Source organism: Acanthochromis polyacanthus, chromosome 1, assembly GCF_021347895.1.
Source record: "Acanthochromis polyacanthus isolate Apoly-LR-REF ecotype Palm Island chromosome 1, KAUST_Apoly_ChrSc, whole genome shotgun sequence".
NCBI classification, from domain to species: domain Eukaryota; kingdom Metazoa; phylum Chordata; class Actinopteri; family Pomacentridae; genus Acanthochromis; species Acanthochromis polyacanthus.
The window spans coordinates 50,659,990-50,687,442 of NC_067113.1; the positions used below are offsets into that span (position 1 = coordinate 50,659,990).

Here is a 27,453-nt window from a genome sequence, read left to right on the forward strand (position 1 = left end):
ACAGTTTAATTAGTGAAATTAATAATGTCCCAAAAAAAGAACAGCCAGCAGTACAGCAGGAAGTTAGCGAGACAAAATGCTTAATAGAAACGACTACACTATTTCGCGCTGTAATTTTGACTTTAACCCATTCTGAAACTATCGTCAAACATTGCACAGTCTTGTTCCAGCTCCCTTGACATGTTTTCTGCTTTGTAACATTGTCTATTGTCAAACATGGTCTAAAAATAGAGATTCTGTCCAGCACAGTGATGCAATATGGAGAAACATGGACCAGGGAATATGCTAAAGTTTGTAGACACCATATCTCTTAATGATGTTTTCAACCCTCTGTGAGAAAAACAAAATGCTTCCTGTGTAGATTTCTTAGTGATTTGCTGTCTATGAGAGATTTAGATTCATTATTTGGCATCACACATGTAATGACACTGTATTTATCCATTACAAAACAATCAGTCAAAGGGAATCATGCCAAACTAATTAGCATACCGGTATCAAAATATTTGTTGATGTGCATAGTTTAGTTTGTGTTCTAGCTGGCAATCATATTTGTTTCATTCATTTGTATGTTTATTCTTAAGAGAGATGAACATGTGAGTACTGGGGGAAAAAACTATGTAACTCTGAATACTATCTGTGAGTAATTAATGAAGATTTTTGAAAATCTAGAAACATCACCAGACACAAAGTTGTGATTTTGAACTTTTCCCTCCTGCCTGTTACACTCTTGCAATTCAATATAATATGTATTTTATTCATTTTAAGCCTTTATTTTCACATTTCAGATTATTCAGGACTGTGAACCCTAGGGAAAATGGATATTGTGCTGAAAAGTGAACAAAAACACAACAAATATTTGTGAATTGTTGCCTCTGCAAATTAGGAAAAGGTGCATGAATGAAATTTTGTAAACTGAAATAAATATATTGAAAAGCTCACTAACAACTTCCGAGCACTAGGGGGAGCTACTGTATAAAATAACAACACCTTCATGCCAGCTGAAAGAGATGCTCCTAAAGAGACAGAAAAAAGAAGAGTAAGTGGAGAAAATAGGATAAAGGGTGCATTCCTCTTCTTTTCTCCATGTGTGGATGTTTCTGTGTTGCATTAAACTGAAGTGTGAGCCAAAAGTGGAAGCAGCCAACAGCCTCGCCTGGACATGACACACTTTCGATTTGAACACATTCACATCTGGACACAAGACACACCTCTGTGCATTTGGAAATGCTTAACTGCACATTGTTTGTTCTGCACAAATCACCTCTCTGAGTTGTAGCATCTCCTTGTCTCTTTGCTCCAGAAACCCCTCCAGCTGGTGGATGGTCATCTCAGCGTCGGCCAGTCGCCTCGTTCGCTCGTGGTCCTCCTCGGTCGCCCGAGCAGACAGGCCTTTACTCTGCAGCATTTCCAGTAACTTCTTTATTGACTCATCCCTGTTAGACAGCAGGACAAAGATAAAATAGAGTTACAGTGGTACTTTAAATCACTAAAATCATAAATGTCACACTGCTCTTTCTATTTACCTGGCAGTTAGTGTGTGTTTCTGTGTGTCTATCCTCAGCTCCATTTCTTCAACAGTCTTCCTCAGGAGGAAGAGTTCCTTAACCTGCCGCTCGTATTCACCGTGGAGACGCAGGAAGTTCTCCTCCGTCATTTCTTGAGGAGGGATGGATTGGCTGAGGCGGCCGGACTCGGAGTAATCGGACTGGAAGAGCTGGTTGAGATCGCGCTGGATCCTGAGCTCATCTTGTAAAGCCTGGATGGTGCACTGAAGATGCTGGTGGGAGAGAAGGAGAAGTTTGCTTTAGAACTGGAAATGAAAGAGTTCAACAGGAGCGTGATCGCGTGGTGATGTTGCTGAAGAGATGAATAGAGTGTGAGGCAAGATTTCTTCTATTGAGCAGCTGGACAGTAAATCATTTGCAGAGACTTGACAGCTGTTTAAAGTACTATTGATGTAACCTTTTCTCTTCCACAAGCTGTGATTTGGGGGTTTCCAAATTCATTGCAAATACAACTGTAGTCTACAGACCAATGCAAAACACTGCCTTACAAATCAGCCGCTTTCGGGGCTCCCCAAGGCCCCTAGTGTCAACTGCTTTGTGGTAATTTCTAAAAAAGGTTTTGTGAGATTGGCCAGCACTCTGGGGGAAATCTGCTTCAGTCTATGCTGGCTTTCTGTCAACAACAAGAATGTCATTTTTCAACCTCCTTTCAGAGGTGTTCTGGCCTCATCCCAGAGCATACTGGAGGGATTATATCTCCCCAGTGAGAGGGGAGCTTGAGGGGATCGCCAGGACGAGCTGAGGTAAGTTGCAGAGCCAAAGGACATTTGGCCTGCTGTGCTCACTCTGTTGTCACTGAACTCTGGTAAACATTAAAAAAAAAAAACTTGACAATGAATAGACGGAAGAAGAAATGAGGTAGACCACTGTTGCGCACTTAAATCAGACAATGGACCTTTGATTTTTGCAAAGGTTTTTATTGTGTTTGTGGAGATCTGGGACTGTAACTGTTGGAAAGAATGTACCAATCAGAGAGGCTGGAGCTGTATGTAGGAGCATGTCCTCGTGTTATTTAACCCTCTGAATCCCAAACAGTTTCTGGGTGGTTCACACTCCTGTCACATTATTCAGACAGAATAAGTCTTATCATTCAAATGAGAAATGTAGACAGAAGTTGTTTTTTTTGCAAAATTCTTTCTTGTCTTTATCCTAACTTATGAAATATCACAATTTTAAGGTTCAGTTCAGATTTAGTTTCCCTACAGAACAGAGCTTCACAGATGACGAGTAGCTCAAGGATTGTCTGAAAGTTTTTACAATTCATTTCCAAGATAAATGATGTTGTTTTGACCTTTTCTAAAGGTTAGCACATCTTTGAAACCCGCAGGCAGAACCTTTTCCAACCCACAGGTTTAAAATCTAAAAATGAGAGCTCAAATACTGGACATGAGATTGTATCAGAAAAGTTACATCAAAGCATCCCTGATGGCTACTGATGTGAACCTCTGGAGCCCAAAGATCTTATCAAACACTGTATCATACTGAGCTGCTGAACACAAATAAACGTCATTACTATAAGACATTATAGACTATAGAGCTGACTCATCAGCAGACCAAACCAATATTAAATACACTACTCTTCAAAAGTTTGGGCTCACCCAGGCAATTTCATGTTTTCCATGAAAGCTCACACTTTTATTCATGTGCTAACATAACTGCACAAGGGTTTTCTAATCATCAATTGGCCTTTCAACACCATTAGCTAACACAATGTAGCATTAGAACACAGGAGTGATGGTTGCTAGAAATGTTCCTCTGTACCTCTATGTAGATACTAAGGACATTTCTAAGTGACCCCAGTAGATCAATACTGATCTGAAGCAACATGTGACTGACTGACTGACTGACTAACTGATTGATCAGGACTGACTGCAGCAGCACATGGGTGTCATCTTTGCAGATGTGTTACAAAAGTGTGCTGGCAGGTAAGTATCACATCTGTCCTGGCTGACGGAGACATGACATGACTGACCCTGAGTCAGACTAAAGCAGAGTCCATTAGAAGTATGTGTGATGCCACAGTGATGTCCCCGAGGCTTTTTAAAAATGCGTCACACATAACCTGAAGAGCAGCCAGGCCATCGCCACATGGAGTCATGGAGTATTTCCAGAGATAAAAATAATACAGGTAGCGAAGCGCTGAGAGAGAGAGAATCGCACGGATGAGATCAGAGGTAAACAGGAGATTAAAAAAGAAGCAAGAAAGAGAGAAGAAAAAGAAAGTTAAGAGGTTAAAAGAGACAGAGATGCTATCGTTCCCCTGCAGCTATCGTTAATCAGCACTGACGAGGAAAGAAGCAAGATTAAAGGAAAAAGGAAAGAGATGGATGAGCGAGGAGGCGAAGAAAAACAATTCTTAGATATGAAGGGAAAGAAACGGGGGGGAAAGAGGCAGATAGTGATCACAAACATACTGTACGCTCCCATAAACAGACACATGGAGAAGAAAAGCAAACAAAAAGGTAATAAGATCATACTGCAGCAAGTGTCTTCTACAATAAGTCTGCTTTATGTTGCATGATAGCCACAGAGGAGGATGTCCAGCTTCATCTTGCCCCGTTTGTTCATTAGTATAATCCTATGAAAGATGACTAACATTTTTATCATCTTAATCTGCCTTTATTGTATCGCTGTGGGTATATGTGGGTTAGGATGCTGACTCATACAAAAGCTCCTCGCACACACACATGGGCTGACATTTCTAAGAGTTCCCCAAGGACTGAGGGACGCAGACAGACAGACGGAGAGCGACGGAAAGCATCCCTTTCCTCACTTAAATATTCTTTCTCGGGTTTAATCTTCCTGCCTTCGTGCCAAATATGACTCCTCCTTCAGACATGCAAACATCCGTGCAATAAAAATAGGCCACAGCCTCAACTATTTTGATTAATAAAAACAAAAGTGAAAACAATTGTTAATCAACTTGAAAGCAGCAGTTGTACTTAAACTATGAAAATCTTTTGCAGTTTGTTACTAATTTTTTTCAAAGTAGAAACACCTATAACGATGTCTTGTGTACAAATTATGCTATATAAATAAATTTCCCCAATGCTACAGCAATGTATTAATAGCAAAAGAGTAAAAAAAATCTACTGATAACAAAACAATTACTAGATGCAGCACAGCTATAAATACAAGAAAAAAGATGTGTACATAAAAAGCGATGTGGTCTGCCAACTACGATCATTACAGTAAAAGAAGTGTGTATATAATATTATGAGCAGTACGTGAGCATGAATATTCATGTCTGCATGCATCACTATCACACACTCTCACTCACATGAAGCATCTGAAAGCATGTCAGAGTTACAAGAATGAATTTACACCCACAAAGTCTCAGCAGACTCACTGACACAAATGCAAATCTGTGTACTTCTGCACGAAGTCACGCAAATACACTACGAACACTCGCACAACTCGAAAAAGTTACACATAAAGAATTCAGAGCCAGAGTACACACATGGGTTTGTGCCACTTTTCCCCTTCAACACACAAAGACACACACACACACACACACACACACAGAGCAGGAATGTAGAGCTGAGAAACGCCAGACCACGGAAGAGGGAGGAAGAAGGGAGGGAAATATCATAGGAAGCAAGGAGAAAATCACACAAACAGAGAGGGAGAGATAAGGAGGACAGAGTGAGAAAAAGGGGAGAAAACAGTGTGTTAATTGTGTTTGGCAGAAACAGAAGGAGGGGAGAGAGCGACACAGCGGAGGTCAGAATACAAGTTTTGTTTTTCTTCTCAGTTTTTGCTGAGTCGTCTTTAGCACCGACACCTTTGACCCTGTCAGACACTTCCTGATTCCACAGGGGACTGGGTGGGTGGTGGTGGTCCACGCCAGACTAACACAGATACACAAACACTCATATGTACACAACTGGACATATTCATGTGTTCAGAGAAACACACAAGTTTGGAGTCACTTAGAAATGTTCTTATTTCTGAGAGAAATGCAACTTTTTTCAATGAAGATAACATTAAATAAATCAGAAATACAGTCGAGACATTAATGTGGTAAATGACTATTTTAGCTGGAAACAGCTGATTTTTAATGGAATATCTCCATAGGGGTACAGAGGAACATTTCCAGCAACCGTCACTCCTGTGTTCTAATGCTACATTCTGTTAGCTAATGGTGTTGAAAGGTAGCCTAGCCGCGCTAGACAACCCACGGCAACGAATTTAATTCTCTGCCAGGGTGGGTCTCGTTACCCTCCAAAAGGCTCGAGGTTGGATTCTCCTAAAACTGGCCGGACCAATCACCATGAAGTGTAGATTCAGAAGGCGGGTGTAACGAAGTGACGACAGAGGCGCAACGATTCTGACAGAAACAACCGGCGCACAAAGATTTGAAGCTAAAATTCAACTTGAAAGATAAACAAAGGAAGGCACTGAAGTGTTTCATTGAGAAGAAAGACGTATTGGGACTTATGCCGACGGGATATGGCAAATCCTTAATATACCAGTTGGCTCCGCGGCTCCGCTTGTTGGGAAGCTAACGGGACTTAGCCACAATCCGCCTTTGCTCTAGGAACTACGTCAGCCTATTCGTTGCGTTGATTGGTTGTATACCTACCCAATTGCTGCAGAGGGATTTGATAGACAACCTTTTAGCCCGCCTCCCTCCCTGTCGAGCTTCCCTAGACCCTTGTGCCGTCAGAAACATGGGTGTAGCGTGGCTAGGCTAGTTGAAAGGCTGATTGATGATTAGAAAACCCTTGTGCAATTATGTTAGCACATAAATAAAAGTGTGAGTTTTCACAGAAAACATGAAATTGTCTGGATGACCCCAAACTTTTGAACAGTAGTGTGCATCATTCATAACAAAAACTAAAAGAATTACAACTTCAAGTTTGATTTCTTCCATTAATTTGCACATTCCAATTATGTAACAGCAAAGAGTGGAAGCAAATCTAAAATTATGTATAATTATGACAATAACAAGATGACAAGCCTTTCTGTCAGTCGAAGCAAGGGACAGATAAATTGTTCAAGCTACACAACAATGTCAGTGCTCAACCATTCAAAACTAGATGACTTTATTTAACAGCCAGTATTTTTATAAAGGATCTGTCTGTAGTATATCAGCTACATACATGATGGTAAAGCCTCTAGTGAGATACATGAATTTATAAATACAAAAGACACATTAGAGGACAGGTGACTAAAATAGCAAGGCTGTGTATTTTATAAGCAGAAAACTCCTCAAATTTCATGAGGACTGTAACACAACCTGTAGTTATTCTTCACAGCTGAATTTACACACACTTCAGTCACCACCTTCCTCAAAAACCCAAGTTTTCATGTAATCCTGGGTAACCTTATTTACCCAACTAAAACCTCTTTAAAAAGTATCATGACTTGGCTGAAGTGCAAAGGGAGCAAGAAACCTCCTGTCATCGTCACACTTCTAAACAGACTGCAAACATTTGTTGGTTCCCAGCACCTGTAGAGTCCGACCAATATATATGTTGGTTAATTTTATTGGTCAACACTGCCTGATCACAAATGCATGAATATATGGTGTCTGAATATGCACCAATATGATTTTTGACAGAATCTAAGGCAGAAGAAGATGCTTGAGGTAATTTATTGAATCAAACTGGTACTATATTTTTGGAGGTACGAATATTTCAAAAATGACCTCAAACTTTTGAACGTTAGTGTATATCTAAATAATAACAATAATTTTAGAATAATATTGAGAAGTGAAACTGATGGGGCCATGGTTTATTAACTTGCTGGAAATGTAGTTCAAAAACTAGTTAGCAGCTTACTGCGAAGGCACAACTTGACTGCTCAGCTGTGATACGCACTCTGCTACATGTGCTGCAGGCAGAGCTGTGAGGAATGTAATGGAATATAATAGAGTCAGAGTCACTCTGCTGGACAAACTGTATAACGATATTATTTTTAAATTATCCAAAGCCTCTTTTTCTGCCTTATTTTATGTACATAAAAAGAAAGCATTTCAGATCGGTGCATGTCAAACAACATACATGCCAGTACCGATGCATCTGTGACTGGCCAATACTGGCCAATAATATCAGCCAGTTGATATCGATCAGGACTGAGTAAATCAGTATTGCAGGGATGGGTTCAGCAAGTTGTGATTCCAGCGGAAAGTTGTTGACGGGGGGGATGTGTGCGGCGGTGGCACAGCAACTTCCAATCGCTGGGCCGTTTACAATCGTCGTTAACAAGCTATCGTTAACGTCGTTACCATCTCGGGAGTATCGCAGGAGTATCAGCGACAATAAAGTGTTCAAACTTGAAATCGGCGGAAATTGGCGGATCCGTGGAAAATTCCCATCCCTGAAAAAAGCGGAATTCCACGAATTCGCGGAAAAATCACATCCCTGGTATTGGTGTCATCACATCATTTGGCTCACAGCACTGTCTACAGCACATGTAACAGAGTATGTATCACAGATGAGTGAACAGTGGAGTGGCGTAAAATGGTGACTTCACATCAATTTGCTAGATGGTACAATACACAAATACATTCCTGGAAGGTTAAAAGGCAAGTCAAGGCAAGGCAAGTAGACATTAAGATGATACATTCAAATCATAGAAATAAAACCAAAAAATGCATTAAAAGTCAAAAAGCAGATTGAGCATCGAAGAGAAAGCTGCAGTAAACTATCTGGTTTTCAGGCCTGATTTAAAAGAGCCGTCAGTCTGAGCAGAACTCAGGTGTTCAGAAAGTTTGTTCCACAGGTGAGGAGCATCATAGCTGAATGCTGCTTCACTGGTCTTGGTTCTGGTTCTGGTTCTGGGAAACACACAGTAAACCTGTCCCTGATGACCTGAGGGCTTTGGATGCTTCATATGGAGATAATAAGACCAGGATGAATTTTGGTTCAAGACCATTCAGTGCTTTGTAGACCAGGAGTCAGATTTTAGTCTACAAAACCAAAACCCTTAAGAACAACCCCATTATTCTCCCTTTCTAGTATAACTTCAACATATACAGAAACAATATCTGTGTATACCAGTAAGTTAACGTGGGAATTTAAATTTGGTTTTAGTCCCAAAAGTCCAGCATCACTGGGTTTATATCATACATATATCATATGATTGACTTCAGAAACACCAGCACTCAAGGGGGTCAAATTATCCGTATGATTCAGAAAATATTCTCACAAAAATAGTAAAATGTCTTACAATCAACCTGCAGCTATCGTGTCCTGCACTCAATTCACTACAAGAGAGATTCCAAAACTGCCTTGGTTGTGACCCCCTCTGTGTAAATGACAGACGGCGCATGCTGACAGGCTGGGACTGAATTTCTAAACACCAGAAGGGTTAAAATGGGTTTCTGACAAAATAAACATCTTCAACAACAGAACATTTGCAAATGAAGGGTTTAGTTCAGCTGGAAAAAGATGCACTAAGATAAGCTGATGTATCTTTGGACACTGAAACATAACTGTGACTTTAAAACCTGAATTCGTGCCATAAACTGACAACAACACAACCACATTTTTTTGTGGGAATATCTACAGAAAAACAATTTAATGACCCCATGCACCCTAATGATGAAGCCTCGCAATTTCTATTCATGAAGGGAAAAAGAGAGGCGAAAACTCCGGTTGTGAATACAGTGACAATTTTTCCATCCGCTCGTCATCCCTCCCTGCGGCCACTGCTCATCTGTCGTTCAATATTAACCATCTCTTCGTTATTACTCCTCCGTCTCATCCCTCGCTTATTCTGCTCTCGCTGGGTGAGTCATGCTTCCCCCTTCACAAACACACTGTGACATAAACACGTTCAACACACACATCGGGATGGACGCGCACGATAATGCCCACACGCAGCGACACACACACACACACACACACACACACACACACACACACACACACACACACACACACACATAGGCAGCCGACAACATAATGTTGGAGGCAGTGGTCATGTTGAGTGTGCGTGTGTGTGTGTGTGTGTGTGTGTGTGTGTGTGTGTGTGTGTGTGTGTGTGTGTGTGTGTGTGTGTGTGTGTGTAATGACCGTGAGCAGTTTGAAAGCATCGCCCACTCAGGCATTAGACAACAGGCAGATTAACACACTCTGTCTCTTCTTTCTCTTAGGATAAAGGTGGATGATGAAGAACATAACGAAGAGGAGGACACGAAATCAAAAAAAAAACACGAACGGTGGAAGGAACACAGGAGAAAATACCTCATTTTGCAAAAGAATGAATGCAGGCTCACGGGAAAAAAAAGGCAGTTTTGTGCAGACATACGATAAATTAAAGTGAGACAGAGGCAAAGGGATGAGTAGAAAATAGTGATGAGAGGGGAGAAAAGGCAGGAGGTTGACCCTAATCAGTCACTTTGAGATGCAACATCAGGGTCACAGGAGAAGAGAAGAGAAGAGAAGAGAAGAGAAGAGAAGAGAAGAGAAGAGAAGAGAAGAGAAGAGAAGAGAAGAGAAGAGAAGAGAAGAGAAGAGAAGAGGAATCAATTAGCCAATAATATGTCATGTTTATTTCCAGGTTAATAATTATATTACAGACGTCAAGTTCTTTGAGACCGACAGATAGCTGCATAAATTCAGAAATCTTAGTGGCAGAATGAGTTAAAAACAGAAGGACCAGAAGCAAAAGGGGGAGTGACTGTACTGTAATTCTCTTCATTCCCCAACAACTCTTCCCAAACTCGCTCCTTATAAGGACAGACATGGCCACCGACAGCGACTCACACACCAGCGCAGAGGGAGAGAAAGTGAACAGAGTGAGAGGGAAAATTGACAAAAATCACAGCCTCGCAGGAAAAAAGGAGAGAAAACTGACCCCTTTCAGTTTCACATTGTCTCTGTTTCTTTTCCACTGTAAAATGAACACTGTGTCTTTGTTTAAAAATAAACAAAACAAAAAAAAAACTCAGAAAGCCAGAGGGAAGGAGTGCTATTTCACTGTCTCCCTGCATTGGAGTTAAAGTTTTATAAGACTCCTGAGTACAGAAGTCTCCTCCCTTTTCTCTCTCGCTCTGTTTTCAGTTAAATTCCCTCCATGTATATCCTCCTTGGTCTTTGTAGGCCCTTTCTTGCTACTCTCCTCTGTCCATCTGCTTTTTTTCCTCCCCTGCCATCACTCCCAGTATTTGCCTTACTCCCTGTTTCCCTCCCTCTCTCTCCCTCTCTCTCTCACCTATCCCTCCATCCCAACTAAATAAACACACAGGTTTGAGGACCATCTGTTCCTGATGAGCGCTCATGTGTGAAAAAACACACACATACGAAACACCCCTCGACGTATTAACGCACACACACACACACACACACATGCACACACACACACACACACACACACACACACTTTTGGGTATAATAGTCGCATTAAACAACCAGCTTTTTATCCTTTTTGTTGGGACGGTTGAACTTCAAAAGGTGGAAAGTGAGATTGTTTCACACATGCACATAAACTTGCAAACACACAAAGACTCACGCAAGAGAGGAATGATGAGTCATAGGTCCACATATAGAGGATGGAAAGAGGTGCAGACTGCAGGCGACAGAAGGAGCGAGTTGAGGTAGGCCAAGTGAGAGAAAGCGATATGATTGTTACTGTATTTATTAAAAAAAAGTTTTCTGTGACCTGCCAAATGTCACTTTAACACAGACAAAACCTTCTCAGTACAGTGCCTCCGCTATTGACGCTTAAAGAAATTTCACAATTTCACACAGAAAAGGGCTTTTTGTTTTATTTAACTTTGACCATCGCTTTTGTCTGTTCTAATTAGAGCTGAGCCAAATTCTTTGAAGCTTCGACTGTTGCCATGGTAGTCTGAATCTGTATTTGAATGCTTCAGGTTCATTTTTCTAGTGTACACTCGTTTCAAAAGTTTGAGGTCACTTAGAAAATATTTTTTAAAGAAAAGCCTGGGCACCCAAGCAGTTCAACTTGTTGAGCCGGTGACCCATCAACAAGGGCTATAATCACCGCTGCAGCGATCATGGGTTCAAATCCAGCCCATGGCCCTTTGCTGTAGGTCCTTCCCCCATTCTTCTCCCTACATTTCCTGGCTCTCTCCACTGTCCTAACAGTTTCATTCAAAATTAACAAATCTAAGGTTAAAATCACTTTCTTTTACGTACACTACCGTTCAGAAGTTTGGGGTCACTTAGAAATGTTCTTATTTTTGAAAGAAAAGCAGTTTTTTCAATGAAGATAAGATTATATTAATCAGAAATACAGTCTAGACATTGTTAATGTAGTAAATGACTATTCTAGATGAAAATGACAGATGTTTAATGGAATATCTCCATAGGGGTACAGAGGAACATTTCCAGCAACCATCACTCCTATGTTCTAATGCTACATTGTGTTAGCTAATGGTGTAGAAAGGCTAATTGATGATTAGAAAACACTTGTGTAATTATGTTAGCACATGAACAAAAGTGTGAGTTTTCATGGAAAACATGAATTTGCCTGAGTGTACATACTGTATATATACTGTACATTACCATGAAAATCCCAAACAGTCACTGAAGTAAGAAACAGCATACCAGCATTATTCATCATACACCAACATTAACAATTATTATCTATTCACAGACGAGGACATTCGATCTTAGTGCGTCATGTTATAACATAGGCCTGGGTGATAGAACAACCGCGACATGTTCCAGATATAGACATTTCATCATTAGCAGTAAGAAAATCATTTGATACAATGTTTATTGGCTCCTCTTCAATGCATCAGGTGCAAACTGTCGTAAACATACATAAAAATTTAAAGTTTATTTGCACAAAAAAGCCCTAAGCATCTTCAGTTCCCCTGATAATGGAGACCCTTCCCTTTCTGTCTGTCCATGGTTGCCAGGGCCTCTCGTCACCTTCGCCGCTTTCACAAACCTACAAACCTCCATTAATAGAAGCTGTGGGCGGCAGTTTCTCTTTCAAGACCGGCTCCAAGGTCAAAAAACATCCACAACTCTGACGGACTTTACGTACGGGTGCTCATGTAGGCTGGTGCAGGGTCCTGGCCTTCCACTCTGATCCTTAACCTCAGTTTTGCTTACTTGCTTTATTTACTTAATGTGTGAAGGTGAGATGACTATTTTATCCCCTTTATTTTGATATGTGGTTAAATGTACGTATTTGTGGTTTTCATTGTTGTGTGAACATTAAAATATTTTCCTATGTACCTTGATAAATAGGATAAAGTGGGTAAATTTGAAATAAATTTAAATTAAATCTTTTTTCTCAGAATTTTTTAGAAAAAAATAGTTTTTTATAAGTTAGCAATATCAACTGAAAAAACAACATTTTACCACAATATCACCCAGTACTAATACATTTACAACTAGAAAAGCACTCAGAGAGCGCAGCACTCCACTAAGGCTGTTCATTCCCCCATATGGCATTGTCAGAAATCTCGCATTTTTCTTTTAGAAATGCAGCATTTGTGTATTAGTTATTGTGTATTAGTACACACAAACAAAATTATCTTGTGCTGAGCACAGCTGTGTGTGATGTATGGATACTGAACTGTGTGACTTAAATATGTAGGGGGCAGCAGGAATCGATGGGACTCAGAAACACCCCAACAATTTAATCAATTGTTCCTTGTGTCATTTCTGAAGGATAAGTCCCAATAAATTCACAGCAGTGGATTTGTAGTTGGATCACAATCATGTAATCGCCAGCAGGCAGCTGATGTAGTGTTCACGTGTCATCGTGACGCCACACTGCTGTGTCGCAATGATACAGAAATCTTTAACAAATCCGTGGATCCAGACTCTAAGCCGCATCACTGCCAAAATCTAATCCCTTGGTCCTGGTGTCATTTCTGGCCTTCCCTGAAAATTGTCTGGCCTTTCCTTAAAATTTGTTAAGATTAGCCTCATAAAGTATCAGCTAACACAAATCTACAGCAAGTTTTTCAAATGACATGACAACAGCTTAGCTAAGCTTCAACTGCGACCTGAAAGCTAACAAATTCTAACGTTAGGTTACCGGTCAGGGATCTGGTCACTAGCTTGGTTCAAATATTTCTGCTTATTCTCTTCAAAGCTTTGTGATGCTAAAAAATGGTCTTTGAGACAGACTTAGTAATAAAGGCACTGCATATAAGAAGTTCACTGCAACACAGAGAATCGTACATGTTAAAATTATTTCAAGTGTAAAGCAAGTGAAAATGGGAATGTTTGGCAAGCAAACTGTTAAAACCAAGAATCCTCACAATCTACATGCCTCATTAACATTGAGCTATAATAATATGTGTGCTCTGTTCCAATGTCACTTATTTTTTTTAAAAAAAAAGCAACTTACACAATCTGGTTAAACCACTGGCTTGTTTACAGCCTCTTCGATGATCTAATCACCTGTTTCCTGTCCCATTAGTTTTAATCACATTGCAATGTTATCACGTGTATCTTGTATCATGTGTTAACCAAAAGAACTAAAACTACCTGCATATAAAGAATGTTAAGATGAGATAGAGTTGGACACTTTTTTGTGCTCACCAGAGAGAAAAACAAAATTGATTTAGAAAACCTCTCAACAGATATTGGTTCAGACGCGTGGCTGACCAAACTCCCAATTCCATTAGTCTAAAGACCAGGTCATCAACAGATTGACTCAAACAACAGAAGAAAAGACATCAGAGGCCATTGAAGAGCTGCAGCTGAGACTCTTGAGGAATGCATAAAATCTTTGCAGAATCCCTGTTTGTGTGTCTTTCCGTGTATCTGCGTGTTCAGCTTTTTTCTGTTTCACTTGCTTTCCATAAATCCTCCTCCTCCCTCCCCTTCTACAGCTGTAACTCACATCCAAGACATTGAAGATTCGCTTTACAGAAAGAAAAACCCAGCAGTAATCTGGGACTAAATTCAATTCGGCAGAGTTCAGAGTAAATGTGAAAGTTGTCTCTGAATTCTGTGATTCTGTTCTCCCTGCTTGCTTGTTTGGAGTATTCTTCCTTCTTCAATCCATAATTTGCTTCATTTTTCTTCTTTCTGCCTCCAGCCTCGCCTGTCTTCATCTCTAACACTTTCTTTAAGTCAATCTTTTCATCTGCTCTCCTCTTCTTCACCTATTTCTCTCCTGTCACATCAACATCCATCAGTCTTTCAGTTTCTCTACATTTCATCGGCTTTCTTCAGCTCCATTTGTCCGTGCCATTCATTCATCTCTCCCCCTTTCCTCCCCTCTGCCTGGCACTTGTCCCCAGCTTTCCAGATTGATCTATCCTCCAATCTCCGGATTTCCTCTCTACATTTTACACATCTTTACATCTCAATCCATCTTCCTGATCCATTCTTCACTACCCACCCCCTGCCCTTCTTTCTTTTTTCAGGTCTATGGCAGCATACAGATTTCCAGGCAAAGCATTTTTTGCAGCCAGCTGGCACAGAAACTCTCGCTGGAAACATTTTTTTTCTCTTCGTTTCTGTACGGTAAATGGAAATCTCACATAGGAAACAACTGGCAGCGTCGATTTCTATTGAATTTGAATTCATCTGAGTCCATGAAGACAACCTTGATGCCAGCTTGGAGTAATGAAATTAGAACTGCAAGACGCTCAACTTAAATCCAGGTGTAATAACGTTAAGTGCTGAGCAATGATTATGAGTCTTTACTTAGTCAGCACAGAAGCTGCTCCACAGTGCTTTTACTGTATCTGATCATCGTGTCTTTTATCCTTCATTTAGAACCATGCCTCATTGTCTGTTTAGCGTGCTCGAGTAAATAACTGTCGTTGCTGGTGATTATTCAAACTCAGATGATTCAGATGATTAAAAGATTTCCGCTGCAGAAAGAGAACAGATCAGAGCTGTGAAGGCACCATCCATTTACACATTAACCTGAAGGCCTGATTTGCTGCCAGGTTCGTGCAGTGGAAAATACACTCATGTGCCAGTCCGTGTTATTTTTTGTGTATCGCTCTCTAAGTTTGCCACTCGGAGCAAAAAAGAAAAAGGAGGAAAGAAGACAGGAGAGACGATTTCTCTTTTTCAGTTCTCATCTCTCTACCTGGCTCATCTAATCCTGCACCTGAAGGCAACATGCTGCCCAGGTGTAACGCGCATCATGTTCACCTGCCTGCTTGGATTAACCTTCTTGTAATGTAAAAAAAATAAATAATTGGAATTGTACAATCTCGAAAAACCTGTATTGCCATCTGCCCGAAACATCTATTATCAGTCAGGCTTTACTTTTTGCATTCTAGGAAAATCTGTGAATAAACTTTCTTCTTAACGAACTGAAAATAGTAAGATTCATATATTATGATGGATAAAAACATTTTTGCTTCTCTACAGCAACAGAAGCACCTCTACTTCTCTCTGGCACCTTGACTATTAGGCTAAATAATTGAAGAGAATGAAAACAGTGCAGCAGTACAAGTACAACAGCCACTGGCAGCTGCACTTTCCCGAAAACACAAAGACACAAAGACACAAACACAACTTCTGACATTACACCAGTGCCAAGTATCTTGCATTTCAAAAAAACGCACAAAAATTGTTGCATCCCCACAAAGACACGTGCACTAGATAAAAATATAAATGGGCACAGAGCTTCCCTGTAAAACAATGCACATCCAGGTAAATGCATGTCTGCACATGTTCTGCATAAACACTGGCACACACTTGAATACACAATTAGAAACACAATGGCAACCGCACAGTTTGCATCTCAACAGACACACACACTTGTGTTTACAAAAGCCCAACTGTCCTGACATGTATGTAAGGCTGTCAACAAGGACACAAATAAGCTCCTGGTACTATCTTTCTGTCTCTCTCTCTCTTATTCACATCAAGCAAACAAACAAAAGTAGCACACATCCAAATCATTGCATATGAACACAAAGTAACAGAAGAAACCTGCACATAGCAGTACACAACACACCTGACTTGTGCATGCTAACAAAACACAACCAACCACACAACTCCTGTTTCATGCATACACACAATCCCCCCTCTTTCTCACTGCTTCTCGCACACACTCTCTGGTTGTGACGTCGCATGGCTCGCCTGCAGTACAGTAGATGATAGATTGCGTCTAGCAGTCCCAGAGACGGACAGACAGAGTGGTTATTGTTCAGCTGGTATGATTCAGTGCCAGGGCGAACCACGTAGAGCAGAGAGCAAGATGCAGGCAGCCACAGAGCACCAACTTCACTTAGGACATGCACTTTCTATTACACTCCTATTGTGATCATGTTGCTGATGGGTTTTTTTACAACAAAAAGAGCATTAGCAATGTGTTATATTAATGTTTAGCTGCATTGGATGCATTTTCAGCGGAGTGTGGTATTGAACAGAAACAGTAATGCTCAGTTAAACCCAAGATGTCGAAGTCATAATCATGAATGCTAACTGTTTCTTGCCCTCTGATCAAGGACTACCGTCCAAAAGTTTAGGGTCACCCAGGCAATTTCATGTTTTCCATGAAAACTAACACTTTATTCATGTGCTAACATAACTGCACAAGAGTTTTCTAATCATCAATGATCCTTTCAACACCATTAGCTAACACAATGTAGCTTTAGAACACAGGAGTGATGGTTGCTGGAAATGTTCCTCTGTACCCCTATGGAGATATTCTATTAAAAATCAGTCATTTCCAGCTAGAATAGTCATTTACCACATTAACAATGTCTAGATGTAGTTCTGATTAATATAATCTTATCTTCATTGAAAAAAATGCTTTTCTTTCAAAAGTGATGCCAAACTTTTGAACAATAGTGTATAAAGTTTTACACTTCTGAACAACAATAAAACCCCACCAGCAGGCTTGAAAGACATATTTTCACCAAAATGACACCTTTTAACAGAGCTACAAACTGTAAAACAGAATCATTGCTTCTGTACTCTGTACTCACCTATGATGTGCAGTTCTGTCAGAAAAATGTATCAAATCTAGGGTAAAAGATACAGTAGTGGTAAAACACTAGCAGGTAAAAGCTGGGACACACCTTCTCATTCAATGGTTTTTATTTAAATATTTTGCACGTTGTAGATTAATACTGAAGACATCAAAACTATAAAATAATATATAAAGACTTATATAGCAAACAAAAAAGTGCTAATCTTCAGTATTATTCTACAATGTAGAAAATAATGCAAAAAACAAAAGCATTGAATGAGAAGGTGTGTCTAAAGTTTTGACTAGTAGTGTGCTTCATCAAAATTACTTTATACTATATATCAGATTAAAATTTTCCTCAAAAATGAACTATTTGCACCAATAAGATTCAGTGAAAACTTCTGCACTCAGTGTAACCATGAAGTCATTAATGACATAGCATCAACCAACAGCAATGTGACAAAAATTTAGCAACTTTAACTCTGAACTGAGTTGAATTGCAGGGTGTTTTTGCACAGAGGCAGTGACAGAATAGTATGAAAGTATGAAAACAAATTAAAATTTTAAGGAGTAAAATATGAATAGTAGGTAGAGTGTCCATTCTTTTCAGTATCACATCTGTAGGCACTTCATTCCAGTTTATTTTTTTACTTTTTATAAAGTATTTTTAAAGAAATTCATCTTTCTTTTTTACTATTTATGGCATCATAATTAATATTTCAGTTTTGCTATGCCTCTAACCATGGTTGGGCTGTTTCCACAGAGGTGCTGAACTTCACACTGCAGTGAAAAATGAGGCCACAGTGAGGAAAAATATGACAGAAAAAAACAGCACAGAAAAAAAAAACATCCATAAACTGCTTCTGATTCAGAGGGTTAAACACCTAGATGTCACGGATAAAATCAGAAAAGATAACTGCTTCTTGTCTTCCACTTGAAGATATCCATTTATTAAATAGAAAGTGTTTGGAGTGCAAAGGGGGTCATATAGGGAAAAAAAGATGTGAAACATTTTGCATGTTGAAAGAGAAGGTTCCCTTTGGAATTCCTGACATTCCTTCATCTTTTCCTTTTTTTTCCCCCAGCACTTGTCCTTCGTTCTGCGTGAAACATTGTACTTACCTGCTGTGATCAAAGAGGTGGAACGAATTGGGCGAGCACATTCACACACACGCTCACACAAATGACAGTAACCACAGCGAGGCGGTGCACTAAAAGTGACAAACGAGGCAGACAACACTGAATCGAGTGGACATCCGTACACAGATCAATAGATTTGTTAGTCTAGTGCGGTGTCCATTCTATTTAAATGAGTTCTGTGGTAAACCTGCTCCACAGGCCCAGATGGAGAGTGAGGAGAGGGCCGACAGGGAGGGGGGGAGGGCGATGAAAGAAAAGGAGCCCGACAGTGGGAGTGAAATGGTGAGACAGTAAAACTGAGACCAGCAAGAAAGAGATAGAGAGTGTGATGACAATGAGCTGAAGATGTGGTAAGAGAAAATTAAAGTGAAACAATGGCCCTTCAATGGCCCTCTGCGGGCGGGTGGTCTGGCGCGGGGGCTGGGTGTTCTCTCTGGGGGGGTGGCTCTGGCCCACCTGGGCACAGGCCTTCATCCTGGCCTGTGTGCCCCCACTGGAGTCCAGTTTCTGCTGGCTGGGGGCCTCCGTCCGGGCCTGGTGCTGTCCTGGGGTGTGGTGGGGTGGGTGGGGTCTCGGGGGCGCTGCGGGGTGGGCGCCCTGCGTCCTTGTCGTGCCGGCTCCTGGGTGGGTGTGGCGGCTTGTGGCCCTCGCTTCCTTGTGGCGCGGCCTGGTCCCCCCTTCGGGGTGGGGCGCCGCATGTGGCTGACCTGTGTTGGGGCTACGGTGCCTGCCGGGGCGCTGCTCTGATCTGCAGCTCCCGGGGGGTTCTTGTGCCGGCTGGGCCAGTTGGTTCGTGTGGGCCCTCCCCGGTCCCTTGCCTCTTGGCTCTGGGGGCCCTCTGCGTCAGTACCGGTGGTCTTGCTACCTGCCTCCCCCACTGCTTTGTCCTCTTGGGCCAGATCCACACCAGAATGCCTCTGATTGTGCACCTCACATTTTTCACACCTCACTGTAAATAGCAACCTTTAGGCACATATAGGGACACAACATTTAGGGCCCCGAGGGCAGGTAGGGGTGGGAACGATGGGCACTGTGGTGGGGCGGGTGGCAGGGCTATACGGCCCTGTCTCCCCTCATCACCCTCTTGCCTGCCTCCCCTGCTCTCCAATCTTTTTTTTTTTAATGCACCACACACACTCACCTTGGGGCTAGGTCTGGGTTGGCTAACGCCCCCCAGCCTTCCACTTTTAATGCACCACATGACACCCAGGGTTACACTACCACGGTGCTGGGATAATGTTTCCCGTTAGGGATCGGGAGACATATTAATAGGAGAATAACGGGTGGGCTTCACCGTTATGGCCTCTCTGGTGGGATCTGGCCCCCATATGGCTTTCCGGCTATGGGGCGGCGGGGTGCACCATCATCCGTGTCGCTGTGGCTGGGGGTCCCCGGGGCCGGGGGTCCGGGGCCTGTGGGGGTTCTCCTGCGTGTCCTGCTGGTCCCGGCTGGTGCGGTGGCTCTTGCTGGGCTGCGGGATCTGGATCGGCTGTCCTGGTGGGTGCTGTGGCTTTGGCGCGGGCTGGTTGTGTGTGGTGCCTCTATCCTGGTGGGGGGGTTGGTTCGTGTCGCGGGATGTGGGGGCCTTGGGTGTGCTGTGCTCGCCCGGGGGCTGGTGCGGGTGGGTATGCGGGGTGCCCCCCCATTGGCGTTGCCGGGCCCCACTGCTCTGTCCATTTTTGCCCTCTGGACTCGCATTGGGTCCCGGCTCCGGTTCCCTCCGGCCGGCCTCCGGTGGCGGCCTGCCCCGGTGTTGGGCTGGTTGCCGTCCCTTCGGCGGGGCGCTCTGCCCCTGTGTCTGGCTTCCCGGCTGCTTGGGGCCGTCGGTCCCCCTTGGGGGTGGGGGGTGGGTGGGGTGTGGGTGGGTGGGGTGGTGGGGTGTGGGGGTTTGGTGGGGGCTGGGGCGGGCGGGGTTGGGGTTTGGGTGGCGGGTGGGTCCGCTTGCCCCGGGCTGCCTGGGCCGGTTCCGGCGTGCTGGGGTGTTGGTAGCTTCGCCCTCTTGTCTTCGGGGTCCGTGTGGTACATGGTGGCCCCGGTTGCCTCTCTGGGGGCGCTGCCCCGTGGCTCCTCGGCCTGTGGGGGGGTGCCCTGTCGGCTTGGCACTGCACTGCTGTGATGGCTGTTCTGGGCTTCGGGGTCTTTCACACTTGCATGTGCATGTTTGCTCAGGTCCCACCAGCTCCTGTCGAGTTCCGCTGTTGAGCAGTGATGGGACCCGCCGGAATGTGCTGAGACTCTCTCCAGAGTCTAATCTCAAACTAAACCCTCTCTCCTTTTCTCTAGTATCTTCCTCTAGTATCATCTGGCCTATTCCACTCTATACTAACATGACACCCACAACTATGGTGTTTAGTACTGTCTGGCTAATTATTCTTTCATTTATTTATTTATTTATTGTTTGTTTGGTTTTCTGTTCTCTTGTGTATGTGTTTGCTTTTTTGTCTTATTGATGGGTAATTATTAGTTGGGAATAGCACAACACCTGATATTCTTCAGATGTAATAGCATTGCTTGCTAGACCCTGCCCCTGTCCATCCCCTCTCGTCCTGTCCACCCCTTTGTTTCCCCTCACATCACCACTGAGGTGTAGCACTGCCCTCCCTGGCTCTTAAACAGGGTAATGTAATAAAAAGTGTCAGCTTAGCTTTCAGGGAGGGCTGGTGATGGTCACACGCATGCACCAAATAATAAGATATTTGGCTGCAAGACTAAAATATGCATTAATCTCATAAAGTGTTGACACCCCTTTCATGGAGTTAAACAATGAGAATAAATGCAGACAAAGAGAAGAAAAAGAAAAAGAAAAAAAAAAAAAAGTGAAACAATGGAAAGCAAACAGCAATAGAACGGGGGAGAATAACGGCTTATAACTCAGCAGAGATGCACTAACCAGACCGCATCTAATCTAAAAAGCTGCAGATTTACACTGTTTGCCCAAATTACTTCTTTCCCATTTTTGACAGAAACCACTGCTGACAAACTCACACAGAACAATCAGACAACTTTCCACCTCTCTTATCTCTTTGACGCATTTCTAGCTCAATATTAGTGGTTTAACAGCCTGCAATTTCACATTTTTGGTTCAGTCTCACCTACAGTTGTCAGGGAGCCAGACAAAGCTCCTGCTGATGATGAGGTGTAAATCAGCAACTGTTTGTCAGCACATAATGTCAATGTTGCGTGTCCTGCTTATACTGATGTCCCCAAGTGGCCGAATGGAGAGGAATGCTGCTTAAACAATGCTATTTTTAAAGTATTTTGAAGTAAGAAATTGTCACATAAATAAAGCATCAAATTCAACACATACTGTTAATCAATCACCACCACAACTTTGGTGAAGCCTACAGCAGAATTAGCAAATCATCTGATCAAGAAATTTCAGGATTACACCCACAAAAAGCAAAAAACATTCCTAATTTCAGTTTGACCGCTACACCCGTGAATGTAGTCTCCTTGTGCAGCAATACGCCGCTCTCTCTGCTCCTGCCACATTTTGAACACCTCCTGGATCTCCTCCACAGGGTCAAGGTGACCCCTTCAACTTCAGTCCTTTTGGGGAAGAGGACAAAGTCACAGGGAGACTAATCTGGTGAGTAGGGAGGGTGGAGAGCGACAGCTGTCTTGTTGTGGTGAAAAACTATTAGCGTGTTCTCAGTGTGCTGTGACTAGGCATTGATTCATGCAACTGTTTGGGTCATTTTCACACAAATGTTCTCCCATAGATTACATTACAGCAGAACTCAGCACTGGTAGTCCGACTCTGAGGGACAAATTCATGGTGCACAACCCAGTAGCCTAGTCGAACTAAACTATGTGCACGCTCTTGACTGCGCTGCACAAGGAGACTACTTCAAAGAGGATGAATTTAACTGTGACAGTTTTTTCTTTTTTGTAGGTTGCAGGCACAGAACTAGACCGATTCATGACTTGCCTGATTGTCGTGGCAGATATTTATCAGTATCTGTATTTTTGCTCTAATTACTGATAAATTAAATGTGCTACTTCAGGTCTGATGCAGTCTCCTCTCTCTGTCTGTCTCAGAAATGTCTCTCAAGCAGCAAAAACTGACCGAAAAACACAAGTTTTTGGCCACAAACCAGGAAATGAGCTTCTCTTACAGTGGTTAATGCTATGCTAACAACTAGCAGCTAAGTTAGAAGGCAGCTACAAATTATGTTGAAACAGACCCTGGAAAACAATAACTAATAACGCTTGAAGATACAGACTTTAGTGGGAAAATAAAAGTGACAGAACAGTGAAAGCTTAAGAAAACATAGAAGAACAGCAGATGTAACTGCAGGAGACAAACTGATCAATCCCAGTTGAGAGCGTCCTAATTTAATCACTCCTGATTCAATTTTACATATTCAGTTACAGTACCTAATTAATGAAGTAATTAATATATAACAGCTCCATATATTGGTTATCGGTCTTTCTTCATTAATAGCATTAGTATCAGTGCAAAAAATAAATTAAAAAACAAACAAAAACCATATTGGTCGATCCCTAACCAGAATTTCTTGATTGCACCTTGTCATGATTATTTCTATAATTTTATTTTCTCATTATTAGTCTATTAAGTGCAAGGCAACAGAAAAAAACCCTATCAAGTTCCCTGAGACTTGATAGCATTCCATGACTTAAATGAATATTATGCTCATACATATTGTTTATCAAAATATACATGAGATAACACAATAAACATGTAATTATGGTAATGCTGTAAACTGAACTCACACTTTTATTATATGCTAACATAATTGCACAAGTGTTTTCTAATCATCAATGAGCCTTCCAACACCACTAGCTAACACAATGTAGCATTAGAACACAGGAGTGATGGTTGCTGGAAATGTTCCTCTGTACCCCTATGGAGATATCCCATTAAAAATCAGCCGCTTCTTTTGAACTGTTGTGTATATTGTACATTCTTAATGGGAAACTTGTGATAAAATGTCTGTTTGTTAATCTGCAGTGACACTCTAGTAGGAGTGAAGATAGAAGAAGAGGAAGAGATAAAGACCTGAGCGAAGCCAGTGGGCTGCGCACGAGGGAGGAGGTGAATAAGTGAGGAAGTGTTGGAGGAAAGAATGAGGGAGGAAGGACGGAGGGTGGAGAAGAGATGAGCATTCCTCAGCAGGGGCGTGAGCCGGCGTGCATGTGTGTGCGTGTATGTCTGAACTCGCACATCCTGAAATTACTGGGAGGTAACTTAATTCAATTTCTAACACGAACATGATGGCAAGACAGGGTGAGGTGGGAAGGAGAGAGCGAGAGAGAGGAGGGAGGGAAGAGAACGTGAGAGCTGACTAAGCATGTGATGGCAGAAATAGAATGACTAAGAGGAGAGGAAAACAAAAAAGCCAGAGATGAAGAGAAAAAGGAGATTGAGGGGAATGAAAGTGACAGGATAGCGAGGGCAGCAAATGGAAAGGATGCCTTGCGTTAAAAGGGTGTGATTTGTCTGGAGGAGGATTGAGAAATGGAGAGAAAGTGTGGAATATATTTCCCAACATTAGTGATCGTAAAATATCCTTACTTGTCTTAACATGTATTCACTCACAGTTATAGCACAGGAGAGCAGCGAGTGTGCAGGCTGGCAGCAGGCCAGCTACATGACAGATTAATCAACTTATCATCCTGTTCCTTTGTTCTTCTAAACTCCTCTCACACACTGCATCATTCTGAATAAAATGTTCACGCACAGCACTAACATTTAGACTCAGATTTTATGCATGCAATTCAACCGGCACTGCACATGTTCCCACACACATCAAATTTTCTTAAAGCTGTTTAATATCTACTGATGTGATTCCACAACCTGAAGTCCTTTCCCACATTTTCTTCTGCGGTGAATTTGTCTTGCAGTTTGGGAACAGCATCAAAGCCTTAAATAAACTCGCACAAACAAGCAGAGATAAGAGCAGGTGCTAAAGACCAGAATGCAAATGTGACTTTTTATGAAATTGGAAATAAAAGCAGCAATCAGAGAAGGTTTTCTGCAGTGGCTTCACCGTGATAATGCGCGTGATGAGGCAGTGTGAGGCGAGCGTGTGTGTCTGTGCTATCTCTTGTATAATATTTCAGCCTGCTGCCAGACTAGCTGTGTTTCTGTCTCATCCAGATGGCTTCAGCAGCAGCAGACAGCTGGGAGTCCCCAGCTAGGCAGCCCGCTTCATCTGATTACCCATCGTCAGGACAGTGCATACAATTATCTGGATGTGCCCCCCCTTGTGCCAGTTCATAAATTTTACATCAGACAAAACTGAATACAGCAACTACATCACCGCTAGTTAAGGGTAAAAACTACCTAAAGCCGAGGTTAAAATTGACTGACACAGATTCCCAGCTTTCCTCAGTTTTACCCTCTATAATACAAAACACAGCAGTGGGTTTAAAGGCAGGTTATGTTTTAAAAATCACCAAAATTACACCATATATCAAAGTCAGAAACGGCAAAAATGGAGATATTTGTCGAATTTCAAATGTTTCAACAACCCTTTAACTCGTAAATGTGTGGCTTACAGTTCCATTCAAAAAATTAACAAATCATAGCTAAAAATCACTGTATTTTATGTATCTCATTTAAAGATTGGTTGCTGCTAGAGGTACGGACCCGTACCCGTAGCCTGTGGACTACGGATACGGCACTTTCCATTTGCCAATCAGATACGCGAGATCTGGTCACGTGACTCCCGGTAGACGCTAGCGGTACGGACCCGTAGCATCGGTACTACAGGTACGGACCCTAAACCTGACCCTAACACTAACCCAAACCTTAACCTTAACCTTTGCTGACCTTTCAACAGTTTGCAGTGGTTAGCAGCTTCTTGAGTCGCGAGACTCGCGTACGGGTCCGTATCTGTCTGGCAAATGGAAAGTGCCGTATCCGTAGCCCACAGGCTACGGGTACAGGTCCGTATCTGTAGACACTACCTTAAAGATTAGGATTTGAAGTAGTTAGATGATGTAAAGAAAATAAACATTCTGCATTCCTTAGCATAACCAAAAAGCTGAGTCAACTGTGACCAACAGTCATTAGACAAGAATTCAGAGACTTTTTGGCTGAACATGGCTGAAGTGCAGGTTGCATTTACACAGACAACACACAAAGACACAACTTATGATTTATAGTAATCTAACTTTGTTATACAGCATAAAATACATTTTGAGTTCTCTCTACTTCTAGTCATGGTTGTGCTGTTTCCAGAGAGGTGCAGGACTTTAAATTATAGTAAAAAATGAGCCCACAGTGAGAAAAAAATGTGACAGGAGGGGAAAAAATGCTAGAGAGGAGTTAAAACAATACCACTAAAAAATAGTACATAGCAAGAAAACATTAGAAAACATTTTTCATAGTAAGTACCCTACACTGTATGGTTGTGTGTTCTAGCATGACTGTTCAAAAGTCTGAGGCCTCTTAGAAATATCCTTATTTTTGAAAGAAAGGCAGTTTTTCAGAGAAGATAACATTGAATTAATCAGAAATACAGTCTAAATATTGTTGATGAAGTAATCAATCAATCAATCATCAATCAAACTTTATTTGTGTAGCACTTTTCATACAAAATTTGTAGCACAAAGTGCTTTACATAGAAATAAAAGGACAAAATAAATTAAAAATGAGAAATACAACCACCCCTCCCCACACCCCACCCCCGCAACCCACAAATCCACATACAGCAAACACACTCACTTACACACACACACACACACACACACAAAGATATGTGGGACAGATTTTAACATAAAAACATAAAAAGAGGACTGAGGAAACGCCATCTTTCATTAAAAATGAGGGAACACTGGAGCTAAGACTAAAATAACAATAAAAATAAATAAATAAAATAAATAAATAAATAAAAATGAATAAATAAATAAATAAGATCAAATGTATTGATAAATATGATTAGCTAAAAGCCATACTAAAAAGGTAGGTCTTGAGTTTTATTTTAAAAATATGAACAGTAGGTGCTGCCCTCAGGTCATCAGATAGGCTGTTCCACAGACGGGGGCCGTAATAATAAAAAGAGGCTTCACCGTATGTTTTAGTTCTGACTTTAGGGACTATTAAAAGACCACTACCTGAAGACCTGAGGGCTCTACTGGGTTCATAGGGTAAAAGCAAATTGGATAAATAAAAAGGAGCAAGACCATTTAAAGACTTAAAAACTAGTAAAAGAATCTTAAAATCAATTCTAAAAGATACAGGCAGCCAATGCAGAGACTTTAAAATCGGGGTAATGTGAGCTCTCCTTCTGGTCTTAAATGACTATTCTAGCTGGAAACAGGTGATTTTTAATGAAATATCTACATAAGAGTACAGAGGAGCATTTCCAGCAACCATCCATCCATCCATCCATCCATTCTCTATACACTGCTTGATCCTCATTAGGGTCACAGGGTGCTGGAGTCTATCCCAGCTGACTTGGGGCAAAGGCAGTGGACACCCTGGACAGGTCACCAGTCCATCGCAGGCAACCATCACTCCTGTGTTCTAATGCTACATTGTGTTAGCTAATGGTGTTGAAAGGCTAATTGATGATTAGAAAACAATTGTAGAATTATGTTAGCACATGAATAAAAGTGTGCGTTTTCAAGGAAAACTTGAAATTGCCTGGGTGATCCCAAACTTTTGAACAGTACTGTATATTAAAATGCCGTTTTCAAAACATAAAGGCGTTCTTTCCTTTTCTCTCAACCTTAAAAATTGTCTTCGGCCGTGTGTGCAGCATTTTAATTAGATAACTGTCCACAGCCATCCCCACTGTGGCGTTGTCATATTAAACTCCTTCTGCTCTTCTTTGTCACACTACACAACAGACATTTTTTAACATTCTAAGACATGTAGGACTTCATATTACAGTAAAGAATGACCCTACAGTGAGTAAAAATGTGACAGAAGCCAAAAGCA

General features: G+C 41.8%; 1 protein-coding gene across 1 annotated transcript in view; it reads right to left on the reverse strand.

Moving 5' to 3' along the window:
• Positions 1-27,453, reverse strand: part of LOC110963314 (ELKS/Rab6-interacting/CAST family member 1-like) — a 183,013-nt gene that overhangs the window by 137,796 nt on the left and 17,764 nt on the right. Inside the window, 2 exon segments of the mRNA XM_051959255.1 lie at positions 1,262-1,433; positions 1,524-1,777. Of these exon segments, the coding sequence (XP_051815215.1) occupies positions 1,262-1,433; positions 1,524-1,777 (426 nt within the window).